The sequence below is a fragment of the Lissotriton vulgaris genome, chromosome 2_2, assembly GCF_964263255.1.
Source record: "Lissotriton vulgaris chromosome 2_2, aLisVul1.2, whole genome shotgun sequence".
NCBI classification, from domain to species: Eukaryota; Metazoa; Chordata; class Amphibia; order Caudata; family Salamandridae; genus Lissotriton; species Lissotriton vulgaris.
The window spans coordinates 106,131,910-106,156,428 of record NC_141688.1 but is presented as its reverse complement, the minus strand read 5'-3'; the positions used below and the strand labels follow the sequence as shown (position 1 = coordinate 106,156,428).

At 43.6% G+C, this 24,519-nt stretch overlaps 1 protein-coding gene across 3 annotated transcripts in view; it reads right to left on the bottom strand.

Moving 5' to 3' along the window:
* The window catches only part of RNF111 (ring finger protein 111), a 370,041-nt gene that overhangs the window by 121,864 nt on the left and 223,658 nt on the right, over positions 1 to 24,519 (bottom strand). For all 3 annotated transcript variants that reach the window (XM_086959381.1, XM_086959382.1, XM_086959383.1), the window contains exons 6-7: positions 22,839 to 23,155; positions 6,716 to 6,971 (exon numbers count right to left, since the gene is read on the bottom strand). In XM_086959381.1, the coding sequence (XP_086815507.1) occupies positions 6,716 to 6,971; positions 22,839 to 23,155 (573 nt within the window). The remainder of the gene's footprint in view (positions 1 to 6,715; positions 6,972 to 22,838; positions 23,156 to 24,519) is intronic.

The following is a 24,519-nucleotide window of genomic DNA, read 5'->3' as shown; positions in this document are numbered from 1 at the left end:
ACTAATGGCCACTTTCCTAGGTAAAAACCTGGTGCAGTCCTCATCATGGTTGCAGTACTGTCATTTCCCCTGGTGGAATAAGCCCTGGGCTAACCAGATAACTAGAAGAAGTATTAATACTGGAAATTATCCTTGGGGGAAGGCTATTTAGAAGCTGCCAACCAGATCTGGCACCATAATTAACAAAGAGTTGCTTGATGTTGTGGAACTCTTCAGTCCTATCTAAATAATATTGTAATGTCCTCTTAAAATTGAGAGTATGCACAAATCTTTCTGCCCGGTATGTAGGGTTCAGGAAAAAGTTTAGCAATGAAACTGTCTGGTATAAAAGGAAGTCCTAAACAACTTTAAGTACAAAGAAAGGATGAGTTCTTAGAGACAATTTCGTATGATGGAAAACCCTGTACTGCTCAGCCATGCTAAGTACTTAAAGCTTGCTCACCCTTCTAGCTGAATTAACTATCAATAGGAAGTCATCTTTCACAAAAGGTGATTTATTTCCGTTTTGTGCAGCAGCTCAGATGGAGGCACGACCAGTTTGGGGAGGACCATGTTCAATTCCCCAAATGGAGGAGGTCTTCTAACTGGAGGAAAAACTTAAGACCTTCCAAAAAATCCTAAATCACCGGAACAGTGAAGAAGGATGCCCGAGACTTATGATAAGCTGCGATGTCAGTGAATGCCAGTATTCTGTACTGTTTCCTTGAAATAACAGAACAAAGACAGAAAAAAATAAGAAATAGAGCTACATGTATGACAACATAAACTTTACAACATGCATGTAGTTACAAAAGGGAATACACCTAATGAGTACTAGATTCAGCCAGACACCCAGGATCAAGCATTGACGGACCCAGCTGAGCAGTATTACATAGTTGACGGGATAGGTGATACCAAAGGTGGGCTTGTGATATCTGTAGCCAATTGCACTCCTATAGAAGGATATTGTAAACTAGACTTTGCCAGGTTAGGAAGATTAGGCAATACAATCTCTTCCTGGCATGTTCTTAGATCCACTAGCTATTGATGCACAATTTGTAGAACCTCTCCCACTTGAATGTAAGTGAAGGCATGGTAGAAGGATGCTGCGTCTCCCTCAGACCAGCCATGCAGTCTTCAAGTAACTTCAAGCTTCCATATTGCAGGACTTCAAAAGACAGGAAGTCATTATTGAGCAATCGCAGATTGGGATGAAAATTCCTGCCCGATTTCCTGGACAGAAGATGCAATCTCATCTTGAGACTCTTGTTAGGCAGAATGGACCAACTGAAAGTCTCGGTCCAATCATTGATATCCCCAGTTTGGTACCATGAAAGATTCGGGCCACAGCAGGAGGATAGGCCATTCAAATCTTCCGAGGATACAGAGAGAAAATTGTGCCCCATGATTGTTTATGTAATACATGTTCAAAATGTTGCCCATCTGAAGAAAAGGAGGACCGGACTTGATAGTCTGTCACCGAAGACTGAGATGTGAGCAAAGGACTATTCCTGCTGCTTCTTCTTGAAACGCCAGTTTTGGAAATGCTACAAATGCTGACTAGTCCAAATGAAAAACTTTGAATATGTAGTGATTTTGCTGATTTTTAATTTCATGAAAAATATGAGGCTTGCAGAAATGGGTACATGGAAATAACCGTCCTGCAAATCTATGAGCATATTCAATCCCCCGACTAAAGAGGAGAAAAATTTAATGGAGAACCAATATCATGAAGCTTTGCTTTTCGCCCGTTTATTTGCTTTTTTCCCCAAATATAAACTGGGCTGATAGTCTTATTTGGGACCTTTCTACTTGATAAGGAAGTAACAGAAGTAAACTCTTAATTCGACTGATATTTATACACTGACTCCATTGCTCATTTCTCCATGAGCATCGAAGTAGCAGGTCTGGCCCTGCAGCGTAGCAGGATTCTGTACCCATTCTGCACAATATCTAGCACCTAAAGGAGAGGAGTTGGCCAAATGGCTAGGGCGGTCGCCCTCGAATCTGGGGAACTGGGTTCGAGTCTCGGCAATGACGATGAATATCGTGTTATTCTGGGCAAATCACTTAATCTCCCTGTGCCCAACAAAACAAAAAAAACAATGTGTCCTCATGTAACGCAACTGGTGCTATGTAAAGCGCTCCGATACACGATTTGCGCCAAGTTCGCGCTATATAAAATTCTGTATAATTTTTTTTTTTTTTTTAATAGCACCCATTTGTTTTTCATAGTCTGCTGCCATGCGGGGAGATCGTTGAGATATTCCCACCCACAGGGGTGGCTTTGTATGGGGCTTACCTGAGACAGCAAAGGCGGATGACGAGTACTACTTCATCAATAAGATACTTTTCAGAAAGGCTGTTGTTGCTGCTATTTTTTGCTCTTCCACAAAATAATATAGGAGCGTTGCTGTGCTTTTCAAAGGAGTGAAACTGGATTTATGGATATTCCTTCCACCTCTATAAACCCAAAGACTACAAAGATTGAGCCTCAGACTTCATTTCCTGCCTTTCTTCATCACCTTGACAGCTGAAAAGATCAGAGCCATTTTACAGCAATTCCAAAATCTTTTGATGTGCTTTAAAGTATAAAGATGTCAGTCTAAGAAAGGCATGAAGATCATCTTACACAAACTCCATGGCAAAGTTTGCAAGAGCTGCAGTGTCCCATGATACTCCACTGATGCTGTACGATTTCAACATTCCTTCCTTGAAAAACTCCATTAGTTCTTCACTTTTCTCTCATGAGAGATATCCCATAAAGTAACTCATAGAATTCCCTAACATAGCAGTTATAAAGGCTTAACAAGGCATAGGAACTAGCAGCTTCAACAATGCTTCTTGAAGTCTGATAACCCTTCAATCCGAAAGCATTTCATCTGCTGTTCTCCTGCTCAGAAGGATTTAGAGATGTCGAACACACCTTTTTTTGCTCCACACACTACTAAGGAATCAGCTGGTACAAACTTCTTTAGAAACCTGGGATGCATGTCCACAATTCATATTTCCTTTTCCAGCTGCCTCTTCACTGCCCAAACTGAAAATGAGATTGTCAAAGTCTCCATTGTGAGAATCAATAACACAGGAACAACTGCACAAGACTGCAGCTTAGTGTAGATTGCCTTAAAATTAATTGAAATATTGACTTCTGGAGTGGAGGCCTGAAGATTAAACTTTTTCGCAACCCTATTTGAATTTGTGAATGGAGACAAGGCTCTGGAGAGATTCTTGCAGGCAAAAAACCCAGACATGCTGTAGAAAACTCCTGCCAACCAGTAGGGGAGGAATATAGATAACTTGAATACAGAAGGGAAAATCTACTTTGTCATCTTTTCCTTAGGCGGAACGACTCAGACCTACGAGGCCCATGATGTCAGTATTGTGAAACCTATTCTGGACCTTCTTCTCTGCATTGTTTAGAAGACTGCAGAGATGGAGATCTTTCTCTGGATTTTCAAAGATTAATCACTCTAGGCCTGACATTCTCTTGACAAGGTGGAGGAACGAGCTCTAGGGTCTCAACAAAGGCTGTTGAGTAGATGAAACTCTGCAGTGAGGTTGGCACTGAGCAGGAGGTGCATGATAATCGTACTCAGCTACAACTGTGACCCCACATCAGATGGCTCCTACAGAGAATGCGAGAAAAGGACAAATATCTTTATGGCCAGACAACACCATTATTACAGCTGAAAAAGGAAAGATTCTTAGAGACTGACTGGAACACCTCAAATGTGGCAATATCCCTAGATATCAAGAGGTCCCTCGATGCTAACACAGAAATCTCTTAACATATGTGTGTCTTAACATCTAACTTTCACTAAATGATGTTGACCTCCTCAAAGGTGTTTGGGAGTGCATTCAAGTGGCAGAAGCATCCGCTTGGGAAGCAGATTATGAGCACTGCCCCCAAAGTAGATGCAGGTGATGAGATTGTGCATATCATATTCCCATTTCTTAGTCTTGAGGCGAACCAAATTACTGTTTCTCAGCCTTAAACATGAGATTTTGTTTACAAATCCTGCAGTCCTTTATGTATTGAAAGACACAAACACCATACAGACACTGTGCTTGCCAATCCTCAACAACTTCCCTCCAAAGGCTAGGTATTTATCAAAAAGCAGCAACATTCTTGTTTAAAAAAAATAAACAAAAAAAAAAAAAGAAGAAGAAGAACAGGGAGGTGAAAACCCCACAAAAACAGCTGTGAAAACACATTTTCCTCAGGAAAAGAGGTTTAACTACAGATAATTTCTAAGATCTTGTATCATGGCACAATTGGGAACTCAATCAAACCCAAGTGGTATACTTCTTTCATATTTGGAGCCGGACAACTAATTACTTACCTGTTTGCCACACTGGTACACAAAATGCTGTTATCACACCAGCAGGTTCAGGCAACCAAGGTCTGAGGGTGGTGCCTTTTTGATAACATGGTCGAACGTCTTCACTCAAGCTTTACCAACATTTCCCCATCATTCCCCAGCATGCTTAGGAAGGGAAAGGACGATCACTTTACTCCAGATCCTATTTGCTCTGGCATGATCACATCAGTCTTGGTACAATGACATGAGGCTGTACATATACAGAGAAATCCTCTGCTTATGCCTTAAGTCACTGCGCCCAATGGTAAAGTTACTGACCACCTAGAATACAGTCATCTTGATATTACTTCAGACTGCAGGAATAGTTTCCAACAAGCAGGTGATCAGTCAACAACTAAACCCTACAACCCTAAATGAAGACGATTCAGCACATGGTGGAATGTTAAGGGCGCCTTAACCTCATCTGCATGTAGGTTCATCAGGTGCTACCATAAGTGCCAGAGCTGGACAAGAATGTGTTCAAGTATTCATAAGTCAGGGCTCGTTTGGCAGCAATCTCCAGACTTTGGAGGACAGAAGACTCATCCTCATCTTTGTTTTCACAGAGGATCATAAAACATTCTCTCTTTAGGGACATTCTTCAGGTGAAGCACTCCTCAATTTCATACTGTATTGAGCCAACTCATGCTACTTCTTTTTGAACCCAATCATAGCACAGGCCTGAAATTCAAATCTGTGGAAGTTTGCACTTCTGCTCGCTCTCACCTCTACAATGGCTGTCACAGAATTACAGGCATTCGCCACAAGGAAACTTAACACAGACAAGGGGTTTAGAATACAATCCAAAATACAAGCCAACATACCCAACAAACTTTCACCTGAGTAAACTTGTGATCCTGCAACCTTTTTACCCTAATCCAACAACCTTGCTGAGAGATCCTTGTACATAATGGATTTCCATAGGTGCATACGAGGTGCTACTTGAAAAAAAGTAAAAGACGTACAATCTTCAAATCAGTTATTTGTCTCCTTCACCCATACATGAATGATGGAAACCACAGCTGTACTGTATGCTGGAGTGTCTTTAGAGAACATTTACCATGCAGCCACTTGGAAAAGCATGCATATCTTCGCCAAGCATTAGCATTACTGCCAGCATGTGAATGTAGCAGCTGACTCTGCAGTGAGACCGTTTTACACAACCTGTTTAAAGAAGGTGAGCTCGCTTCTTGCTTTAATCAAATATTATATACTGCTTGCTACTCAGATTCAAAAAGAGATTAGTTGCTCAACTGTAATTCCAGTTCTCCAGCATGGTATTTTACATACATTCACATACAATCCTACCTCCTCTCCTGCCAGAGACTCACTTCGATCATACATTCTCGTTACACTTGAGCTAGGACATCCTTGCAATGGTAGCATATAGCGGGAGAAGAGAAATCAGCACTTCCACCTCACAGGCTGAAGATCTGGTTGGTTCAAATGAGGTGCACGAGCAACTAAAACTTAGTTCTTGAAGTCTACAGCCATTTAACCATGGTTACTGTTATTTCCAGCTACCAGGGATGTTGATGACAGGCAATCATTTGAGCATGTGAATTTATGAAAGCTCTACTGATGGAGAATTGCATGGTCACATCAAAAGGTACTTGCAGCAAATGCAGGATGGCAAGTAATCCAAAGAAGCTAGTCAGATGACCATCGTAATAGTTAAAAGCAATCTTAAATCTTGAAGACCATCTTAAGAGCCACCAAATACCAAGTTTTGATGTTGAGAATATGAAGTACGTATTTCAGCGTGTTGCAATTAGTGAAAATGTGGTAAGCAGCAGTAATTCAAATCTTATGTCTGCAAATACAAGCAAAAACGTTTTGTTCTCGCAACCTTTAAAGTTGTCAAGCACACACACACATGAAGTGGTATCGTTACCTTTCCTAGAACTTTTTTGGGCATGAATCAAAAATATACCAACAATGTTTAAGATCATTCTAATGGGTAATATAAAGTTCACTTTAAGTCCGTAAAAAAAGAAATAACCAAACATGCACACAATCATAGCAAGGGGAAAAACACACAGGTGGCGAGAGGGAAGATATCAGTACTAGAAACAAATTTAAATTAAGCAAAACCAATAACAAACAGCCAATTTCCCCACTTTGAGAGCAGCGAAATAAAAAAATAAAAAAAGGAAGTGGTTGCAGGTTAACCATAGTAGGAGAGCTGTGAACAGAAACATGTGTAACGTCAGCACATTCTTCACTGATGTTCCATCTTAGCCTTTCAGGATAATTCACGATTGTAAATAGCCGACAGAGAAAATGAATGAAAAAGAGTTGAATGAAATAAGAATACATAGTAGGTTTGTTTTCTGTTACCCAATATTCAAATGATAAATAATTATACTTACAGGGGGAGTGCATATAGTGTCGACATGATGAAAGTGCAGCTTGAGGAGGAGGCTGAGGCTGTGGTTGGGCAACCAAACTAGATCCATATCCATCTATTGCTATTTGCTGAGTAGGAAGCACACTACCCTGATGCCCGTAGACTGCAGATCGGGAGGTAGAACTAGGACAGCAAGGATCGAATGCAGATGCTCCATGAAAACCACCACTTCCATGGCTTCTAATACCATTACTACTTAAATCAACTGGCAATGCCTGCTGTGAGGAAGAAAATGAAAACCTTTAGAGGAATGGACATTTCAGAAGCAAAATAGTACTGAATATAAGAGAGACAAGTGAAATGTTAGAAATATTTAGCTGTAATTCAATGAATCAAGCATTTGTTAAGCGCGACTACTCACCCGTAAGGGTCTCAAGGCGCTGGGGGCGGGGTGTGCAGGATCCAGTCCATCAAGACGGGGGTCCGTTGAAGAGCCAGGTCTTGAGGTCTCTTACGCAGATGGGGAGCAATGTTGTCTGTCTGAGGTGGAGCGGAAAGGTGCTCCAGGCCTTGGCCGCGAGGAGGGTGAAGGAGCGTCCTCCCGATTTGTTTTTTCTGGTGTGTGGGACCACGGCGTAGGAGAGCTGGGCTGATCGTAGGGTCCTTTGGGGTGCGTGGAACTTGAGTCAGCTGTTCATGTATGCTGGTCCGGTGTCGTGGAGGGCCTTGTGTGCGTGGGTAGCATCTTGAAGGTGACTCTTGCCTCGATGAGGAGCCAGTGGAATGTGCGCAGGTTCTAGGAGATGTGGCAGTGTTTTGGCAGGCTGAAGACCAGTCTTGTGGTGGCCTTTTGCATGTTCTGTATCTTGCGGTGAGGTTTTTGTTTATCCCGGCGTAGAGTGCATTGCCGTAGTCGAGTCTGCTGGTGATCAGGGAGTGAGTGACGGTCTTTCTGTGTTTAAGGGGGATTCAAGGACCTAATTCAAATATCTGTACATTTCCTCAGTACTGGACACCTAATTGAGATTTACAGAAACATCTGCATACCTCTAAAAATTAAAATAAAGAACATCTCTTTACATGGTTCTAGTACAGATCAATAGTTATTAACTACATTGGCTGCAAAACTAGAGCAGAAAGAAAAGATTAGTACCTTATTGTAATAACAGTATTGCTGCTTAAAGCCATGTTAGGCTCGCATGCTGCGTGTTATCCCACTATCTAGTGACTGGGTACGAAATAGCCCATGTTTGCTGGATATTAAAAGGTCTAGATGTCATCTGCTGTCTAGAGCAGAATGACCAATGAAGATGTTACCATAGAAATCGCAGTGCACCCCAGACACCATTGTGTCTGAGGAAATCTTTTGCTGCTCTTGCAGATGTTCCACTGCCACAGTGGCAGACGAAGTAGAGGAATGAGGGAGTCACTGCTTTCCTGAGAGCGGTTTCCCTGCAATCGCAGAGGGTTGGTGATCTACTAATCCCTCTTGACTACACTGTTACCTCTGCTGGTGGTGTTATTGACAACACTGATGGGTTGAACACTCTTCTGAGTAAATCGAAGGTCTTATGGTATAACAGAGTGTTGCCTCAGAAAGAAGGGCTGTGAATGTATAGCTGTGTTTCAGTTTTCAGACCAGACAAATGGAGACAGAAGGTACACTATGTTGATAAACTATGGCAATAAATGTGTGTTCCCAAGTGGGGTGAGTCTGCAGCTGCACTGATTATTTGGTTTGATATAATTATTTCCTCAGCAATGATTTCAATAAATTCCCCGCTCTTTAGAGAACCTCAATAAGAAGTGTCAAAGAGATTATTCATATTCCCCTAGTATAGCAGTCACACTTGTGCCTTCATTAAGGAAGCTGCGGCCCACAAACTTGGTCTTTACTTTGTCTGGAGATACCACTGACAAAGAACCAGAGGCATGAATTTTCCTTGCCTATGTGACAATGACTGAATTAGGGGGAGAAATAGCTTATAGAAGGCCTTGTCCAAGTGGCTTGTATATCTTCAAGAGAAGTGCTGGGGCAGTCTCTGTTGTTGCTGAAGCAAGGAATAAGTCCAGGACAGGTTCCAGAAAGCCTGGAACTAAGGGACACATGGGACAAATGCAGACTTCAAATGAAGTGTTTCTAAACTTACAGTAGTCTTCACCAGTGCTGTAGGCATGGTTTGTAGTTTGTTTAGCTGCACCTCGGATTAAGATTTCATTTAAGGTTTTAATGTCATCTATTAGACGTAGTCTGGCTGGAGGACAGTCCGACAGCATAGGCAAACATCCACAAACTGAGGATGGTGAAGTGGATGAAGTCCTAGGAGTCCAGGAGACAGAGTGAGATCTTCATCTATTGACAAAGCAGTGCCACCTAGGTGTATATGATTGCTTGTGGGAACATTTCAGAAGGTGATCTATGGGATCTGTGACTAAGAGAACAAGCCCTTCTTGGAGAGGAGCTTCACTGGATCCATGCAAGCTAGAGTAATTATCAGGAGTCTCAGAAGTCGAGCTGCTGTATGAACAGGACTTTGAAAGGGAGGAGGAACCACACCCATTTCAAAGACACAATACCACTCAGCAGACTAGGGAGGGAGTGTCCTGTGGAGGTATAGTTTGCTGGGTGGTAGTTTGGCCTTCTTATAGGCGTTTCAGAGTGCCTCAAAGGGAAGTGTCTTTGCTAATGAATTAATGGTCTGATATCGAGAATGGGCTTCAGGGATCCATCTTTATTGGGTATAAGGAAGAATGGTGAATATACTCCTGTCCCCTGAAATTGTTGCTGAACTGGTTCTATAGCTCCCTTTTGTAACAGAGCTGTTATCTCTTGTTGCAGGACGATTTGATTTTGTGTGGATAGTTGTGTTTGTGAGGTGGAATATTTGGATGAGTTGTTATGAGCGCCAGACAATAACCATGTTGGATAATGTCCAAGACCCATTGGTCTATTGTGATTGATTTACTATTTCTGAGAAAATGTTGAAGACGGCCCCAGACAGGTGTTAAGTGGTCTCGGGGAATGGTAAGGCAGTCATTGCTTGTTATTGGCATTTGAGGAACGGGTATAGTTACCTCTGCCTCTTCCTTTAAAAAGATTTTGCACCTTGTCTGTTATTGGGCCTACGAAAAGAACCACAGTACGTGTTTGTTTGTAGAGCTCCCATTGATTTTGCTACCTCAGTGTCAGTCTTCATCTTTTCAATGGCTGTGTCCACCTGAGGGCCGAAAAGATGTTATTTATCAAAAGGGACATTTAGTATGGCTTGCTGTATTTACGGCTTCAATCCCGACAACCTTAACCATGCATGCTGGTGTTTATACCCCTTTGCAGCAGTGTCTTCTGCACCTAGTGCACATTTAATAGAATTGTTGGTAATAAGTTTACTTTCATTTACTATTTCTTGATCCCTTTTTCAATGCTCTTCTAGGAGGTGTTGGAGGTGCCCCTGAATTACGCCGCAGTAGGCTCTGTCATACTTTGTAATAGAACCTGGCTGTTGGCTATACGCTAATGATTAGATGCTTGCGTAGCAACTCATTTACCAGAGTCATTAATTCACTTGGCTCTTTCTCTGGAAGTGGTGCATCTCCAGTTGTTTGTGGGTTAGCCCTTTTTTTCTTGCATTTGACACTACTAGAGTGTCCAGGGTTTGTTGAACTCTAATAAAAATGGGGTCTGATGGTGCTGTTTTGTACTTTTTGTCAGTGTGTGGTGTAATTATCCTCTCTTTGACAAGGCCTTTACAAATAACATCTGCCATACCCTTAAGTAATGTTAAATATTGTGCCCCTCTCTGTGCATAAAACAAAGTCTCAAACAGAAAATACTCCTCTATTGAATCTTTAAATAGAGGAACCTGATGGAATGTGGCTACACGTGCTATAAGGTCTTGATAAGCTGAGCCATCAACAGGTGGTGGTGGTGAGTGGGATATAAGTCGGGCAGTGTCACCTTGAGGCTCAATATCATTATCATTTAGGGATCTCCTGGATTGTATATCATTTGGGATATCCCGATCTTATTCAACTATTGATTGAAAGAATAGGTTACCTGCTTCAGACACAAGTGGTGAGTGAGGTCGTGGAGGGAGGCGGTGTTTGTGGTATAGGTAAAGTTGGAAAGGGAATGTACAATGGACTAGTTTCTTTCTTTTCCGGTTGAACAGGAATGTCCAACGCTTCTGCAAAACTCAACTGCTTAGATATGTTGTTTTGGTGGATGCACGATTATTTTCTTAGTTCCACAGTGAAGTTGCAGTCTTTTTTATTTTGGATCGAGCTTTTGATGAAATTGCTTGAGGATTGGCTCTGGAGGAGATTTCGGACAGAAAACAAAGCATTTCGGTGGTGGAAGCCTTGGTTTCGATGGAGGAAGATTTGGTTCCAAAAAAGTAAATCTCTGTTTCGGTGCGGAGACTAAAGACCGAGATGTTGTAGCTTCTGATGTAAAGGAGGTGGGGACAGAACTTTCGGAGCCAGGCAGCAGGGTAAGGCTTCAGAGTCATATTTTCGGTGCATGCCATGTCTTGTCTGCAGTGGCGGCCCGTGAGCAGTTTTTCGGTTAAAGCCAATGGCTTGGCATCCGGGGTAGAAGTACTCACTATCCGTTGCTTTTGTGCTAGCTGAAGAATGTTTAAATCATCCTCGAATTGAGACTAGGACTCATGGAGGGAAAGGGATTCCTTCTGTTCTGCTGAAGCTTCTTTCTCCTCCTCTTGTAGACCAAAGATGTCTGGGACATCGTCCACTTGCATGCAATGCATTTCCTGTAGTCTAGCACGTTGGTCCAGAGGTGTCTTTTTGAACCGACAGGACTTGCAGGCCTCATAGCTGTCTTCTCGATGCTCGGGCCAGAGGCATTAGTTGCAAACGGGATGTTGGTCGGTGTGAGGGTATTTGGAGTGACACTTCTGACAGACAGGGAACGGAGTGTGTTCCATCAGCACGTCATTCTCCGACAGCGTTAGAAATGGAGAAGTATTTTGCTTAGCCAGGCGTGGACCATGGGCCGAGGAAATGAGTCGAAGACCTGCTACGAAGAGGGTGTATGAGGCACCACGGTAGACCAATCGAGACAATACAGTCGAAAGATATAAACAGATCAAAGGGAGCTCGAAGGAGCCTCGAACCCGAGCGCGAGCTACTACATCTGAACCAGTGGGCGGAAAAAAATTATCTGACGATGGCGTCGATGACCATGTGAAGTATTACCAAAAGGAGGAGTCACAGTCTTGTGACTCCAAGAAAAGTTCTTGGAACAAAAACAACTTGTAATCATCAGAGCCCAATACTAGATGGTGAACTTATGCAAATCATGTGTATCTACAGCACACATGCCTTGAACACACTTATGTTTTTAACCTGCTCTTAAATTCTAACTTTCTCTCTTCACCACAAGGTCAGGACATGCTGCTTTTGAGTAAGAGAACGCTTTAAAAACTCCCAAATCAGTAAAAAAAAAAAAAAGGATATCTCGAAGCTGTGAGTTACCTTGGATCTATCAAGATCATGGATTACTACAGCCCAGCTAGCCAGCACTGGCACGCACTGCAGAGATGCTTTCCAGTAAAACACATTGATGAGGCTGCAGAGTCCCATACCTCTGCGATACACCATCAAACTCATGATGTCAGAGTTTTTCCTCTTCACCGTAACTCAAGGGGTGGTATTGTGTGGTAGTGACCATAATTCTGGAACTGTCTCAATACTGTGTGAATTAACAGTTGAATCCAGACTCTAAATTGCAGTTCCAAGTCGGGAGAAGCAGAAAGGTGCTCTTGGTCTGCCTGTTTCCCAAAACTCATGACAGGGGTTGGTGCCTTTTTAAGGGCAGTGCCTTTCTAATAGGGTGAGTCTTTGTAAATGATATTTGCACAACACTATTCCCCTTGAAGAACAGAGTCTAGTTTTCAAAAGGGCAAAAGATGGTCTTATCCTTGAACTGTGTTCCTTAGTCCCACTACACAGACTAGAATACTTAAACCTGCCCTTTGCATGCTAAACTGAAATGCTACCTCTTTCAGGGTGTGGAGGTTCAATGGTGAGAGGGTGCAGAAGGCAGCTTCATCCAAGGCATGCTCCAAACAGTCCATGATAGTCAGACCCACGAGGGCAAGAAGGTTGGCAGTTAGCAGTTTGAAGTGGTAATAGGAGAATCGAGGGAGGGTTGTGAAATCAGAGTAACAGCAGTAAAGTCAGGAACTCCTACTCTAAAAAAAACAAACAGGCATTTGCATAAGAAAAATCTATATGCCAGGTATATAAAGCAAGGCACTGGCAATATTTATTGAACAGAAGGGCTTGGAAGTCTTGTTTCTTTCGACTCCTGCACTCTATAACGAACAGTTTCTTAACTGTCGGTGTAGTTTTGCAGCTTTAAGATCTTTCTGGATTCACTATGCTGTGCATTATTTCGTGGTCTAGTGGTTGGGTCAGGAATCGTAGTCTTTTCTTTCTTTTTCGTAGCCCAGGTGGGCGTCGACGTCCCACCTTTTGGTGTACTTCCTGTGACGTCGGGACACTTCCTGCGGAAGCTCCCACCTTTGGGAGCCTCTTCAGATACTTTTCTCTTGTTTTGTGCTTTGTTTGCGAATCCTTTGGCAATGTTCTGTATTTCTTTTTCAAGTAAGTGATTTTTTCCGCTTTGTCCTTCAAGGTGTCTGTTTCTGTATTGTCCTTGTATTACCACCTGCTTCTCCAGCCTCATCTTTCTGACGGAGGTGGGTGGGTTCGCTATTGAATCCAGAAAGATCTTCAAGCTGCAAAACTACACCGACAGGTAAGAAACTATTCGTTTTGCAGCCTGAATCGTTCTGTATTCACTATGCTGTGCATAGACTTTGTGGCGGTTTGGTATGTTTGTGGCGGCTGGGTGGAAGATGAGCGTTGGGTGTTGAATATATGTTGAAGCACTCTGTCCTTCTTGTGCTTCCTTGTTCATTTGTATATCCACACAGTAGTGCTTAGTGATCGTGTGCACTGAAGTCCATGTTGCCGCCAGGCATATGTCTTGAATGGGTGTGTTAGCCAGGAAGGCTATTGTTGCTTCTTTTTTCCTGGTAGAGTGGGCTTGTGCCCCCTCTGCTAGTTCTTGGCCTGCCTGCTTGTGGCAGAGTTGTATGGTTTGTGCGATCCATCGTGCAATGGTTCCCTTTGTAACTGGTCTACCCAGGAAACTGCTTGCGAAGGACACAAAGAACTGTTTTGTTTTCCTGTGTTCCTTGGTTCTTTCTATTTAGTGCATTACTGCCCTTCTAGCGTCCAGAGTGGGCAGTGCCCTCCTGCGCTTGTGGACGGTATCTGAAAGAAGCTTGGTTTTTGTACTGTCTGGTTAATGTGGAACCTTGACAACACCTTTGGCATAAAGTGTGCGTCAGTTCTCATCACCACCCTATCATTGTGTATTTGGATGTAGGGTTCTTGCAGCATTAGCGCCTGTAGTTCGCTAACCCTGCGCAGGTGATTGCCACCAAGAAGGCTGTTTTCATTGTTAGCATTTGTAGTGAGGCTTTATGAATGGGTTCAAAGGGCGCTTTCATGAGCTCGGTTAGGACTAAATTGAGGTTCCATGTCGGTGGCGGCATCCTCTTTGGTGGTGCGATCCTTTTTGCCCCTTCCAGGAATCTCTTCACTATAAGTGAAGTAAAGAAACTCTTCCCTGTTTCTCCTCTTGTGTAGGCTACTATCGCTGCTAGGTGTACTCTCAGTGAGGATGAACTTAGTTTTGCCTTCAGCAGGTGCGTAAGATATCTTAGCACCGTTGATTCCCTTGTCATCTTCTTGTGTAGTTTTTTCTTGCTACACCATTGTGTAAACCTCTTCCATTTTGCCACATAGCACCTTCGTGGTGCTATGTGGCAAAATACGAGAGGCTTCTTGCCTCTCGTAGTACCCGCAGGGTTCTCTCAGGTAGCTTCAGGTGTGCAAACTATGTCTTCAGGAGCCATGCTGCCTGGCTGAGGCTCTCTGGCACAGGGTGTAGTACCTCTCCGTCTTGCATGGAGAGTAAGTCTTTCCTTTTCCCAAACTTGTGGGGTACACCCTGTGCCATCTCCATTACTGTGAGTACCAGTTCTGCCTGGCCCACTGGGGTGCCACCAGGATCAGGGTCATGTTGCTGGTCCTGCACTTGTTGAGTACTCTGTGTATCAGTGGTATCGGGGGAAAAGCGTAAGCAAATGTTTTCGACCAGCTTATCCATAGGGCATTCTCCAGGGATCCTTCCCCTGGTTGAGAAGTTTAGGCATTTTGCATTCTGGCGTGTTGCAAATAGGTCTATTGTCGGTGTTCCCCACCTTCTGAATAGCCTTTGTGTTTCCTGTGTATTCCTGTGTATTGAGCTTCCACTCGTGGGATGTCGATGTATGTCTGCTGAGCCAGTCTGCTTCCAAATTGTCCTTCCCTGGTAGGTGTATGGCTAGCAGGTCTATCTTTAGTGGGATGGCCCATCTCCATATCTCCTGTGCTCGGTTTGATAGCAGGGCCGATTGTGTTCCTCCCTGCTTGTTGATGTAGAACATCGTTGTTGTGTTGTCTGTCTGTCTGGATCAACTCTCTCTGGTTTACAGTTTTGTCTGGAAGGCTTTCAGGGCGAGGAACACTGTCATTAGTTCTAGGTAGTTGATGTGTTTGACCGCATCCGTTGGAGTCCACAGACCCCTCACCCTGAGCTTGCTATGTGTGCTCCCCATCCCTTCTGGGATGCGTCTGTGGTGATGGTCACCATTGGGGTCGGTGGTGTTAAAGGCTTCCCTTCTGTTATGTTCTCCTTGTTCCTCCACAACATCTCCTCCTGCACTGCGTGCGCTACAACCACTAGATCTTCCCAACTTCCTGTAGCTTGTGACCATTGTTCCTGCAGCCATTCCTGGAATGGTCTCATGTGTAGCCGTACATTTGGAACAAGATGGATGCAGGAGGCCATCATGCCGATGAACTTGCTCTCTGTCCTCTCTGTCAGAGCTCGCCCCTTCTGGTAGAGGCGCGTCTCCTCCAGCAGGGCCAGTGTTCTCTTGTCGCTGGGGAACACCTTGCTTTGTATGGTGTCGATCTGTGCTCCCAGGAAGATTTTTTTACGTGCTCTGGTTCCATTTAGGATTTCCCCCAGTGAATGGAGAATCCCAGGTCCACCAGTGTACTTGTCATGCGCTGTGCGTGTTCTTTGCATGTCCTGAACTTGCCTTTACTAGCCAGTCGTCCAGGTCAGAGTATACATGGATCCCTTCCCTCCTTAGGTGCGCTGCCACTGCTGCGAGGCACTTTGTGAAGACCCTTGGTGCGCATTTTAGTCCGAATGCTAGGGCTGTTAACTGGTAGTGATCTTTGTTGATGGTAAATCTCAATAGATGTTTGTGCTGCCTGTTCATTGGGATGTGCAGGTAGGCATCTTTGAGGTCTATGGTGGCCATGAAGTCTCCGTCCCTTATCTGAGGAATTACCTCTTGTAACGACGTCATCTTGAACTTTTGTGTTTTTATGTACTTGTTTAGGAACCTTAGATCCAGGATGGGTCTCAGTGTTTCGTCCACCTTTGGTACCCATAAGTGGGTTGAGTATACTCCCTTGTTTCTTTCTCTGTATGGTACTGGTTCGATGGCCTCCTTTGGAGGAGTTCTTTTGCCTCCTTTTGAAGTAGCTCTAGCTCCTTTCCTGACTGCGCCTTCCTTTTTGGTTTCCTGTTTGGGGGTGTCTTTTCTAGTTCTATGCAGTATCCGAACTGTATGATGTTGAGTATCCATTTGTCTGTGGTTATCTTCTTCCACTCCTGGAAGAAATGACTTAGCCTGCCTCCTACCGGTGTTACATGTTCGTTGATGTTTTGTCCGTGTAACCCTGTATTGGTCTTGTTGTGCTCCACCCTGGAAGGAGTTGCGTGGGTGGGCACATATTGTGTGACGGAGTCACTTTGAGGTGGGTTGTTGGCCCCCTCTTTTATTTTGTCCACGTCCGTTTGCCCTCCCGCGAAAGGACTGTCCCCTTTGCTGGTAGTGCCAGGTTTGTTTTTGATGCCCCTGTTGTGTCTGGCAGTCGCCCTGGTGGGACTGTTGGAAAGTCTAGTGTGACGTTCCTGGGTGGTTTCCCCCTCTTCCGTTCCGGCTCCGTGATGGAGTACCCCTTTTCGTCCCCCTGAATTGTAAGGCCCCCATGGACCCTGCAGTTTCGTTTTCTTTTTTGAGCTGGGTGAGTTTTTCATCCACCGGCGCCCCAAACAGTTTCTCCCCATTGAACGGGGTGCTAAGAATGTTGTGCTGTACCTCTGGGTTGAAGCCTGAGATCCTGAGCCAGACCTGCCTTCTCTCCGTGACTCCCAACATCATCAGCCTGCTGGACGTGTCCGCTCCTTCCAAGGCTGTTTTGAGGCAAGAATTTTCCACATTTTTCCCCTCTTCCACAAGGTTTGAAGCTATTTGTTGGTACTCGTCTGGGAGGTGCTTGATCAGCTGTCTGGAATTTGGTACTGGTGCCTGTCCAGCAGGGCATTTGAGTTTGCCATGCCTCAGTGCATCGCTGCATTTCTTTCTATCTTCCTCCCAGTTAGGTCCATCCTCCTGCTTTCCTTGTCTGGTGGTGGCCCTGATGTTGTTGGCACAGTCCGCCGTAACTGATCATTGGATGTAGGGAGGATCCTTAGAGGAGTGTTTATATTTCTTCTCCGTCCTAGGCGTAACGGACCTGCATGTTGCCGGTTCCTTGAACGCCTCTTTCCCCTGGGCCTTGACACTCTCAAGCATGGGGAGGTACTGGCTCCTAGTTTGTGTGGGGAGCAGGGTCTCCAAGAGTAAGTCTTTTTCGGTTTTTCCTCATCTAGTTTGACTCCAAAGGCGGTTGCCACGTTCTTGATGACCATATTGTAGACCCCAATGTCATCTGGCGGCGAAGGCCTCGAAGGGTACGTATCCACGGCCTCTTCTGGGCTTTCGGTTTTGAGGTCCTGCCACTCCAGGTCCCGTTAACCCCGAGGATGCAGAGCTGAGGATCGTCCGCTTATCATCGTTGCCCTCCTCCTCGTAGTAGAAGGCTTCTTCCTCTGGATGGTCCAGGGTCTCAGGACTTTTCGGCGGCTTGTCGAAGTCCTCCTCCTCGTCTACTTCAACTTTCACCATCTTTGACTTCGATGGAATCGCGAAACTCTTCATCTTTTCGTCGAACTCCTTCTTTCTTTGCAGGATGTTATCCATTTCGGCCTTGAGCCGTCTTTTCTTTCTCTCCAGTTCGGCGTCGAATGGTTTGGCTGATCTCTTCGATGTATACGTCGAGATGGGCTTCGGGTCCTTAGTCGACGCCGAAGCGACCTTCGGGTCCTTTTCTTTCGAAGTCGAACGTTCCTTTTCAAGGACGTGCTTCGACGACCTTGGCTTTTCCCCGGTCTTCGCCGCCTGGGAGTCCTTTTCGAAGGATCCGCTGGGCTGTTTGTCCTTGGATGCAGCTGCGACCGTCGAGATTTTCGGCGCCAGCGCTCCCTTCGAGGACTTCGACACTGTTTTTCGAGAGTTTGACTCAGACTTTCGAGGTTCTGTCGGGGTTTAGGGGTCATCGACTCTCCTACCTCTTTAGAAGTCTTCTTATCAGTCTCTATGACAGTGTAGTCGTCGTCTTCTCTGGCGACGTTGTCCTCCTTATCCCCCGAGAGCCCCAGGTCTCTAAGGGACGGTGGTTTTCCTTTGCCTTGCATGGTGTAGTTGGCTCTTCTCTGTGGCTCTCTAACCCGGAGAGTCTTCGGTGTAAAGGTGGAGCAGGCGTTGCAGTCCTTGCTCTCGTGGTCGACCGGTGGGCAGAGGTCACAAACCGGGTGCTGGTCCTTCTGCGAGTATTTGTGGTGGCAGTTACGGCAGAATTTAAAAGGTGTCTTGTCCATTTCTTGCGCTCAGGGGTCCCCTGTGTGTGCATTCTCCTTTGGACGTCTAAGTTCTCTAAGTTCTCCTTCATCGTCCCGGCTCGATGGTGTTGTTCCTTGGCAGTCTTTTCCGTGCAAATTCGACTTTTCTGCGTCTTCTTTCCTCCAAAACTCTGGAGCCCCTCAGGAACGATCAAGACCCAACGGCGGAAAAAAGAATCTGAAGATGGCGCCCAAAGGTGGGAGCTTCCGCAGGAAGCGTGCTGATGTCACACGAAGTACACCAAAAGGTGGGACGTCTACGCCCACCTGGGCTACGAAAAAAAAAGAAAGAAAGAAAAGACTACGATTCCGGACCCAACCACTAGACCGCGAATAATGCACAGCATAGTGAATCCAGAAAGATTCACGCTGCAAAACTGCAAGTTCCTGTAACACATTACTGCTTTATGGCTGTGACAATATACCAAAATGTTAAAAAATAAACAACAAAAAAAGACAAATAATGGGAGTGTAAAGCCACATTACAGTTTCTTTCAGTTAGATATGGTGCCACATTACAGTTTCTTTCAGTTAGATATGGTAAATATTTTCTCTCTACAAAAATAGTTCTGGCATTCGAATTGTAGTCCATGCTACTCAAGTGTTTTTACGAAAAATACGAATATTAGTCGCAATTTTAGGATGAGTGCCACCACATTCTAGCAGACAAATAAAGCACTGCAAGTAATTGTAGATTTTGGTTTAAGTCAAATGAAAGATAGAATACAGAAACACCTCATTACAATACTTATTTGCCAACTAACGAGGAGCAGGATACAAAATAACATGGATAACAGTGTACAAAAACTCGACGTGGTCTCCAGACATATTCAGAATGGAGAATGACCATCCAGTGATCTTGCCAAGTATGAATCAATGGTAGCATGGACACTCCAAACAAATTCCTCAAAGTCAGGAATCTTTTAAATGACAGGGCTTTCAGAAACACTTACAGGTTATTAAGTGCAAAGAGATAAGGTGATATCAAAAAAGGTACAATTCAGGCAGAATTCAAAATGCTAAATGTGCAAATAAAGAATTCTATCAAATTCGCACCGAATTTCATACATCAAAATGCCTAGAAGGAGCTCATCCCGTTACTCAAGATCTCACAGACAAACTGGCAAATCATTACACGACCAAAGGAGACAAATTGGGCTCATTTAAAAAAAAAGAAAAATCACCAGCACCAGCCCTTTTCTAAAGCAACAATCCAAGAATATTCTAACCCAGCCTCTCCATTCCTTCCAACAAATTTCGCACAATATATTAAGGGACCTAGTCACAGCAAGAAAGCCTGCCAGCAGCCCTTCTAACCCATGTTCACAACAAACCTTTAAGACAACCTCTGCTCCCACGCCAGTAAAAAGAATAGTGAAGAAAACAAACCTGGACCCGCTGAACAACAACAATTACAGACCAATTACAAATGGACCTTTCCTGGGCAAACTGATGGAACTGATAGAATGAGCAGCATTCGCCTAGATGTCACAATTAATTGAAGATAATGCCATAATTTCAGACTTCCAACAAGGATTCTGTCCAGGAAGAAGCATAGAATCTGCCATCATTGCCATCTGGGATGACCTTAAGAACGGAGTTGACCGGAACGGGGTTGCCCCACTACTTCTCTTGGACACCTAAGGTGCCTTTGACAAAGTTGGCCATGACACTCTGCTACAAAGACTCTACGAAGCCGGCAAAAAGGGGACTGCTCTAGATTGGATCACATCCTACCTTCACAACAGAACTAATGTCATCCATACCCCCCCCCCTTCTCGTCCAAACCGTACTTCACAAAAGCAGGGATCCCTCAAGGCTCTATCATCTCACCCATGATGTTCAACACCCACATGAAGTAATTACTGCCACTGATCAAATCAATTTCACCTCACATGCTATAACTATGCAGATGGCACAACTCCTTCAACTGAAATGCCCCAAAGTCTTTGGAAACTCACCAATTTTCAGTTGTCTCAGAGCCGTAGATCAATGGATTACATTGAGCCATCTCAAACTGAATGTTTCCAAAACGGAAATTCTCACGTGTGGTGATTGGAAAAATTATGACCCACTAGCCAACTGGCCTGATGATCTGGGAAAACCGCCTAAACTAAAGCATCAAAGTAAGTGAGAAACCTCAAAATGATCATAGACTCTAAGCTATCAATGAATGCCCAAGTGGACAAACTAGCAAGATCAAGCTTCGTTACTGTAAAAACTCTGAGACGCATCTTTCTCCATTCTGGGCTTTCCACACAAGGTCCAGGCTACCCTCTCTCTTGTACTGTGCAAACTCAATTATGCCAATAGCCTTTACCACGGATCACCTTTAACAATTATGAAAATACTAAAACATATTCAGAACTCAGCTGCCAGACTACTCTTACATATAAAGCCACAAGCCCACTTCTCCACTGCCTTGAAAGCCCTACATTGTTTACCGGTTTCCAGAAGATCCACATTCAAGCTGCTTTGTATCACCCATAAAGGTTACATGGATGGCTCTTCATCAGGAAGAAAATCACCAAATACATTCAACAAAGAAGCCTCTGCTCTTGAGTGGCATCTTGCCGGAAAATCTCACCATACAAGAAAAAAATCATGGGTGGCATCTCCTTCTCTGTTCAAGCAGCCAAACTATGGAACTCTTTACCCTCATTCATAAGATCTACGGATAACCACCTTAGCTTCAGAAGACTACTCAAAAGTTGACTCTTCCCCACATAACCACCATACTCAAACATAAATATACAGCATATCCCTCTGTATATAAGCATTTATTTAAACTATAGATATTTAACTGCATATGTGTATTGCTTTGTATAAACGTGTATAATAATTATGTTTTAAAAATAGATATTTGTTCGTTCTACTTAAAAAAATGTACAGATTACTTATAGTTACATTATTCTATGTTTTAACATATATATGAGTGACTGCATAAAGGAGTAAATCTTTTATCATAACGATCTACAATTGCTTCACTATTAAATTACAAAAAATAAACAAATTAATTTGAAGTACAACACTTGAAAGCCGGAGTTTTATTAAATGCAACATATATTACCTTACTTATGCTTATTATACCTTCCATGTACTTCTGTATCTATATATTTATTACTTTGCTTCTAATTCGGCATATCCAATGCACTTCCGTATATCTCACCCAATATCTCTCGCAATATATCCTCTACCTCAACTCTGACTCATCTCAAACCTCATTCTAATAGTCTCTCCAATGCAATACCCTTTTTTCTCACCCTATACATTTATCAATACCTCATCTACCTCCACTGTCTCATTCATCCCAAAACCCAAACAACTACTATGACCCCCAAAATAACCTTTTCTAGACTCTTCCCTCCTCTACCCCTCCTTGCATCATCTCATACCTCTTTTAATATTCAGATCTCCCAAACAAGCCTTTTGAAACCCTTTCCTCTGACTCTTCCCACTCCACCTCCCTTTACTCATCCCAAACGTCCTCCTACTGCTATGAGCTCCAAAAAAGAAGAAAAACAACAAATATTCTAGACCCTTCCCTCATCTATCCCTCCACTATTCCTTTTCAGTCCAAATAACAGACTAACATGTCCACCACTCAAATAATTTCATATTTCCCAACACCAATTCCCACTAATTCTGTTTGAGTTCCAGAGTAGCGGGCTACTCACCGAAAATCGCTTCAACACCTCATCAGGGGTAGCAAGCACAATAAAAATCCAAACCTTTTCTTCTTCTATCCCTCCACTATACTTCTCGATCGAAATCACAGACTAACATACCCATTGCTCAAATTATTTCCATATTTCACTATACTAATACATCACTAATCCTGTATGGGTTCCGGAGTAGCTCGCTGCTTTGACGCCTCGTCAGGGGTAGTAAGCCCTATATAAATGAAATTACCATAAAGCAAGCCAGTCCTGTTTCACAAATACCATTTATAACAATGTTTCAACACTTTCCTATCTGAATTTATACATCAAAACTGTTTCAGAACTCAATTTTAATGGTAACAATTAATAAGCATTACATGGCATTTCAGTTAGCACTGGTAATGGTAAGCATTGGAATGATTTGTAAAGAGGCCTTCCGATTACATATGTGGCTGGTACTCTTGGCTACAGACAGAACCAGAAGCATTCTACTTTAATAAGACATTACTCTTGCAAACAAAAAATTCATCCACTTCAACAATATACAATTGTACAGTCAGCCATTGCTACAAATTATTTGAAGTGGTTACACCACTTCTATTTACCTGATCAAGATATCCAGTACTAGTAGTGCTGCTGGCTCCACATGGTGCCGATGCTGGGGGAGGTCGTTCTACAGGGCAATTTGAGTCACTGAATTGCGGGGACAGAGGGACAGCAGGGTGGGAGGTGTGGTGATGGTGGTGAAGGTGTTGATGCTGAAAATGGTGCTGGAAACAGCTTGTGTGAGGATGCCCCAACACATGGTGATTCTGTGATGAACTCCCACAAGGAGAATGCTGTGGACAGCAGGATGGTAGCCTCGGCATTGCTGGTGGACCATTTTCCAGTGTAGTAGAAGAGCCAATTCTGTGAATGTCATCTTTAAAAAGGAATCGTAAATGGATTAATTGTAGCAGTGAAGTTTAATGTGCCAAAATACAAACGTTTGTCAATGTTAATGACATAAGGAAATAAAAGTTACTTGCCTTTAACTGGTCTTTAATAAATTCACGTGCTCGAATTATTCCAAGTTGTCAGGCTGGTAGCCTTTGGTAATCAATGTTGACACAGGAAAATATAGACAATACATAAGACTGAAAATGTCTAGACTGTATAAACCAGTCAGCCTGGTTATTTGATCCAAACAACAGCAAATGAAGTGAAGAACCTAGAGCTCTACTCTCTTCCGGAGCCTTCAAACTGCCAGACTTTCAAGCTTGTAGCAGTGCGCATGAATACGTTCTGAAGCATCATAACAGATCTTTCACAGATTTGCATGCTTGAATTGAGATTAACAAAGCAGTATTAATAAACAGTGGTAGGATTGAATGAGTTTCAGCTTTAGCTAAAATGTTTCAGGGCAATGGCTACCACACTGCTGCCTCTTTTTTGGTCTGAATATAAATGCAATAATGCTTCCTGAAGACGTGTATCCTTCTCCATTTGTTGGTTTACAAATTTCTTTCAGAGACACTGCAGCAAAGAGCAGCTGCGACAGTCATACTTCTCGTAGAATGACCTCTAATAGCACCTGAAAGCTGTCTGTTCATCATAGTGAGTTGCTATGAAGCATGATACAATTTGCCAGGCTAAAGTCTACTTAGTTAACAGTTTTGCTTTGTTTGAATGACCACAAGATACAAACAGGTTTGAATGGCAAAGTCCTTGGTTTGTTACAAACAGAACTTTAGACACTTCTTAAGATCCAAAGAATGGAGTACTCTTTCGACTACAGTGAGATAGTGAGTAAAGAAGGCTGATTAGAGGTGAATGTAGGTCTAGTGGATAGAGACACATTGCCCTTAAAAAATTGTAAGTGGAAAGAAAAGAAAAAAATACTAATCTCCCCCAAAAAATGTTTCTGGTGACAACTCTACTTGCAGGTTCCTCACCATTTAAAATAGCTCCAGATATCAGACTGGATCTGAAAACAGGTGGTGCGGACTCCATCTCAGCACCGGATAGAGCACAGGTGTAACATCAGTATAGGTTGAGGAGCAGATCTTGCCCCTCCGGCTGAAAGAGGAGGTCCGCGCTGAGAGGCAGCCGAAGCAGAGAAAAGGGGAGAGTTACAAAAGATCTGCATATCACACCCTCTTAGACCAATCCGGGGCAATAAGAATGACTTGGATCCAGTCTTGATACAATTCTCTCTATTCCCGAGGCATTAAGAGTAAATTGCGGAATGCACAGTGAAGAGGAAAATGTAAAAATAACTGAAAGGCAACCCACAGAAGCCCCTGC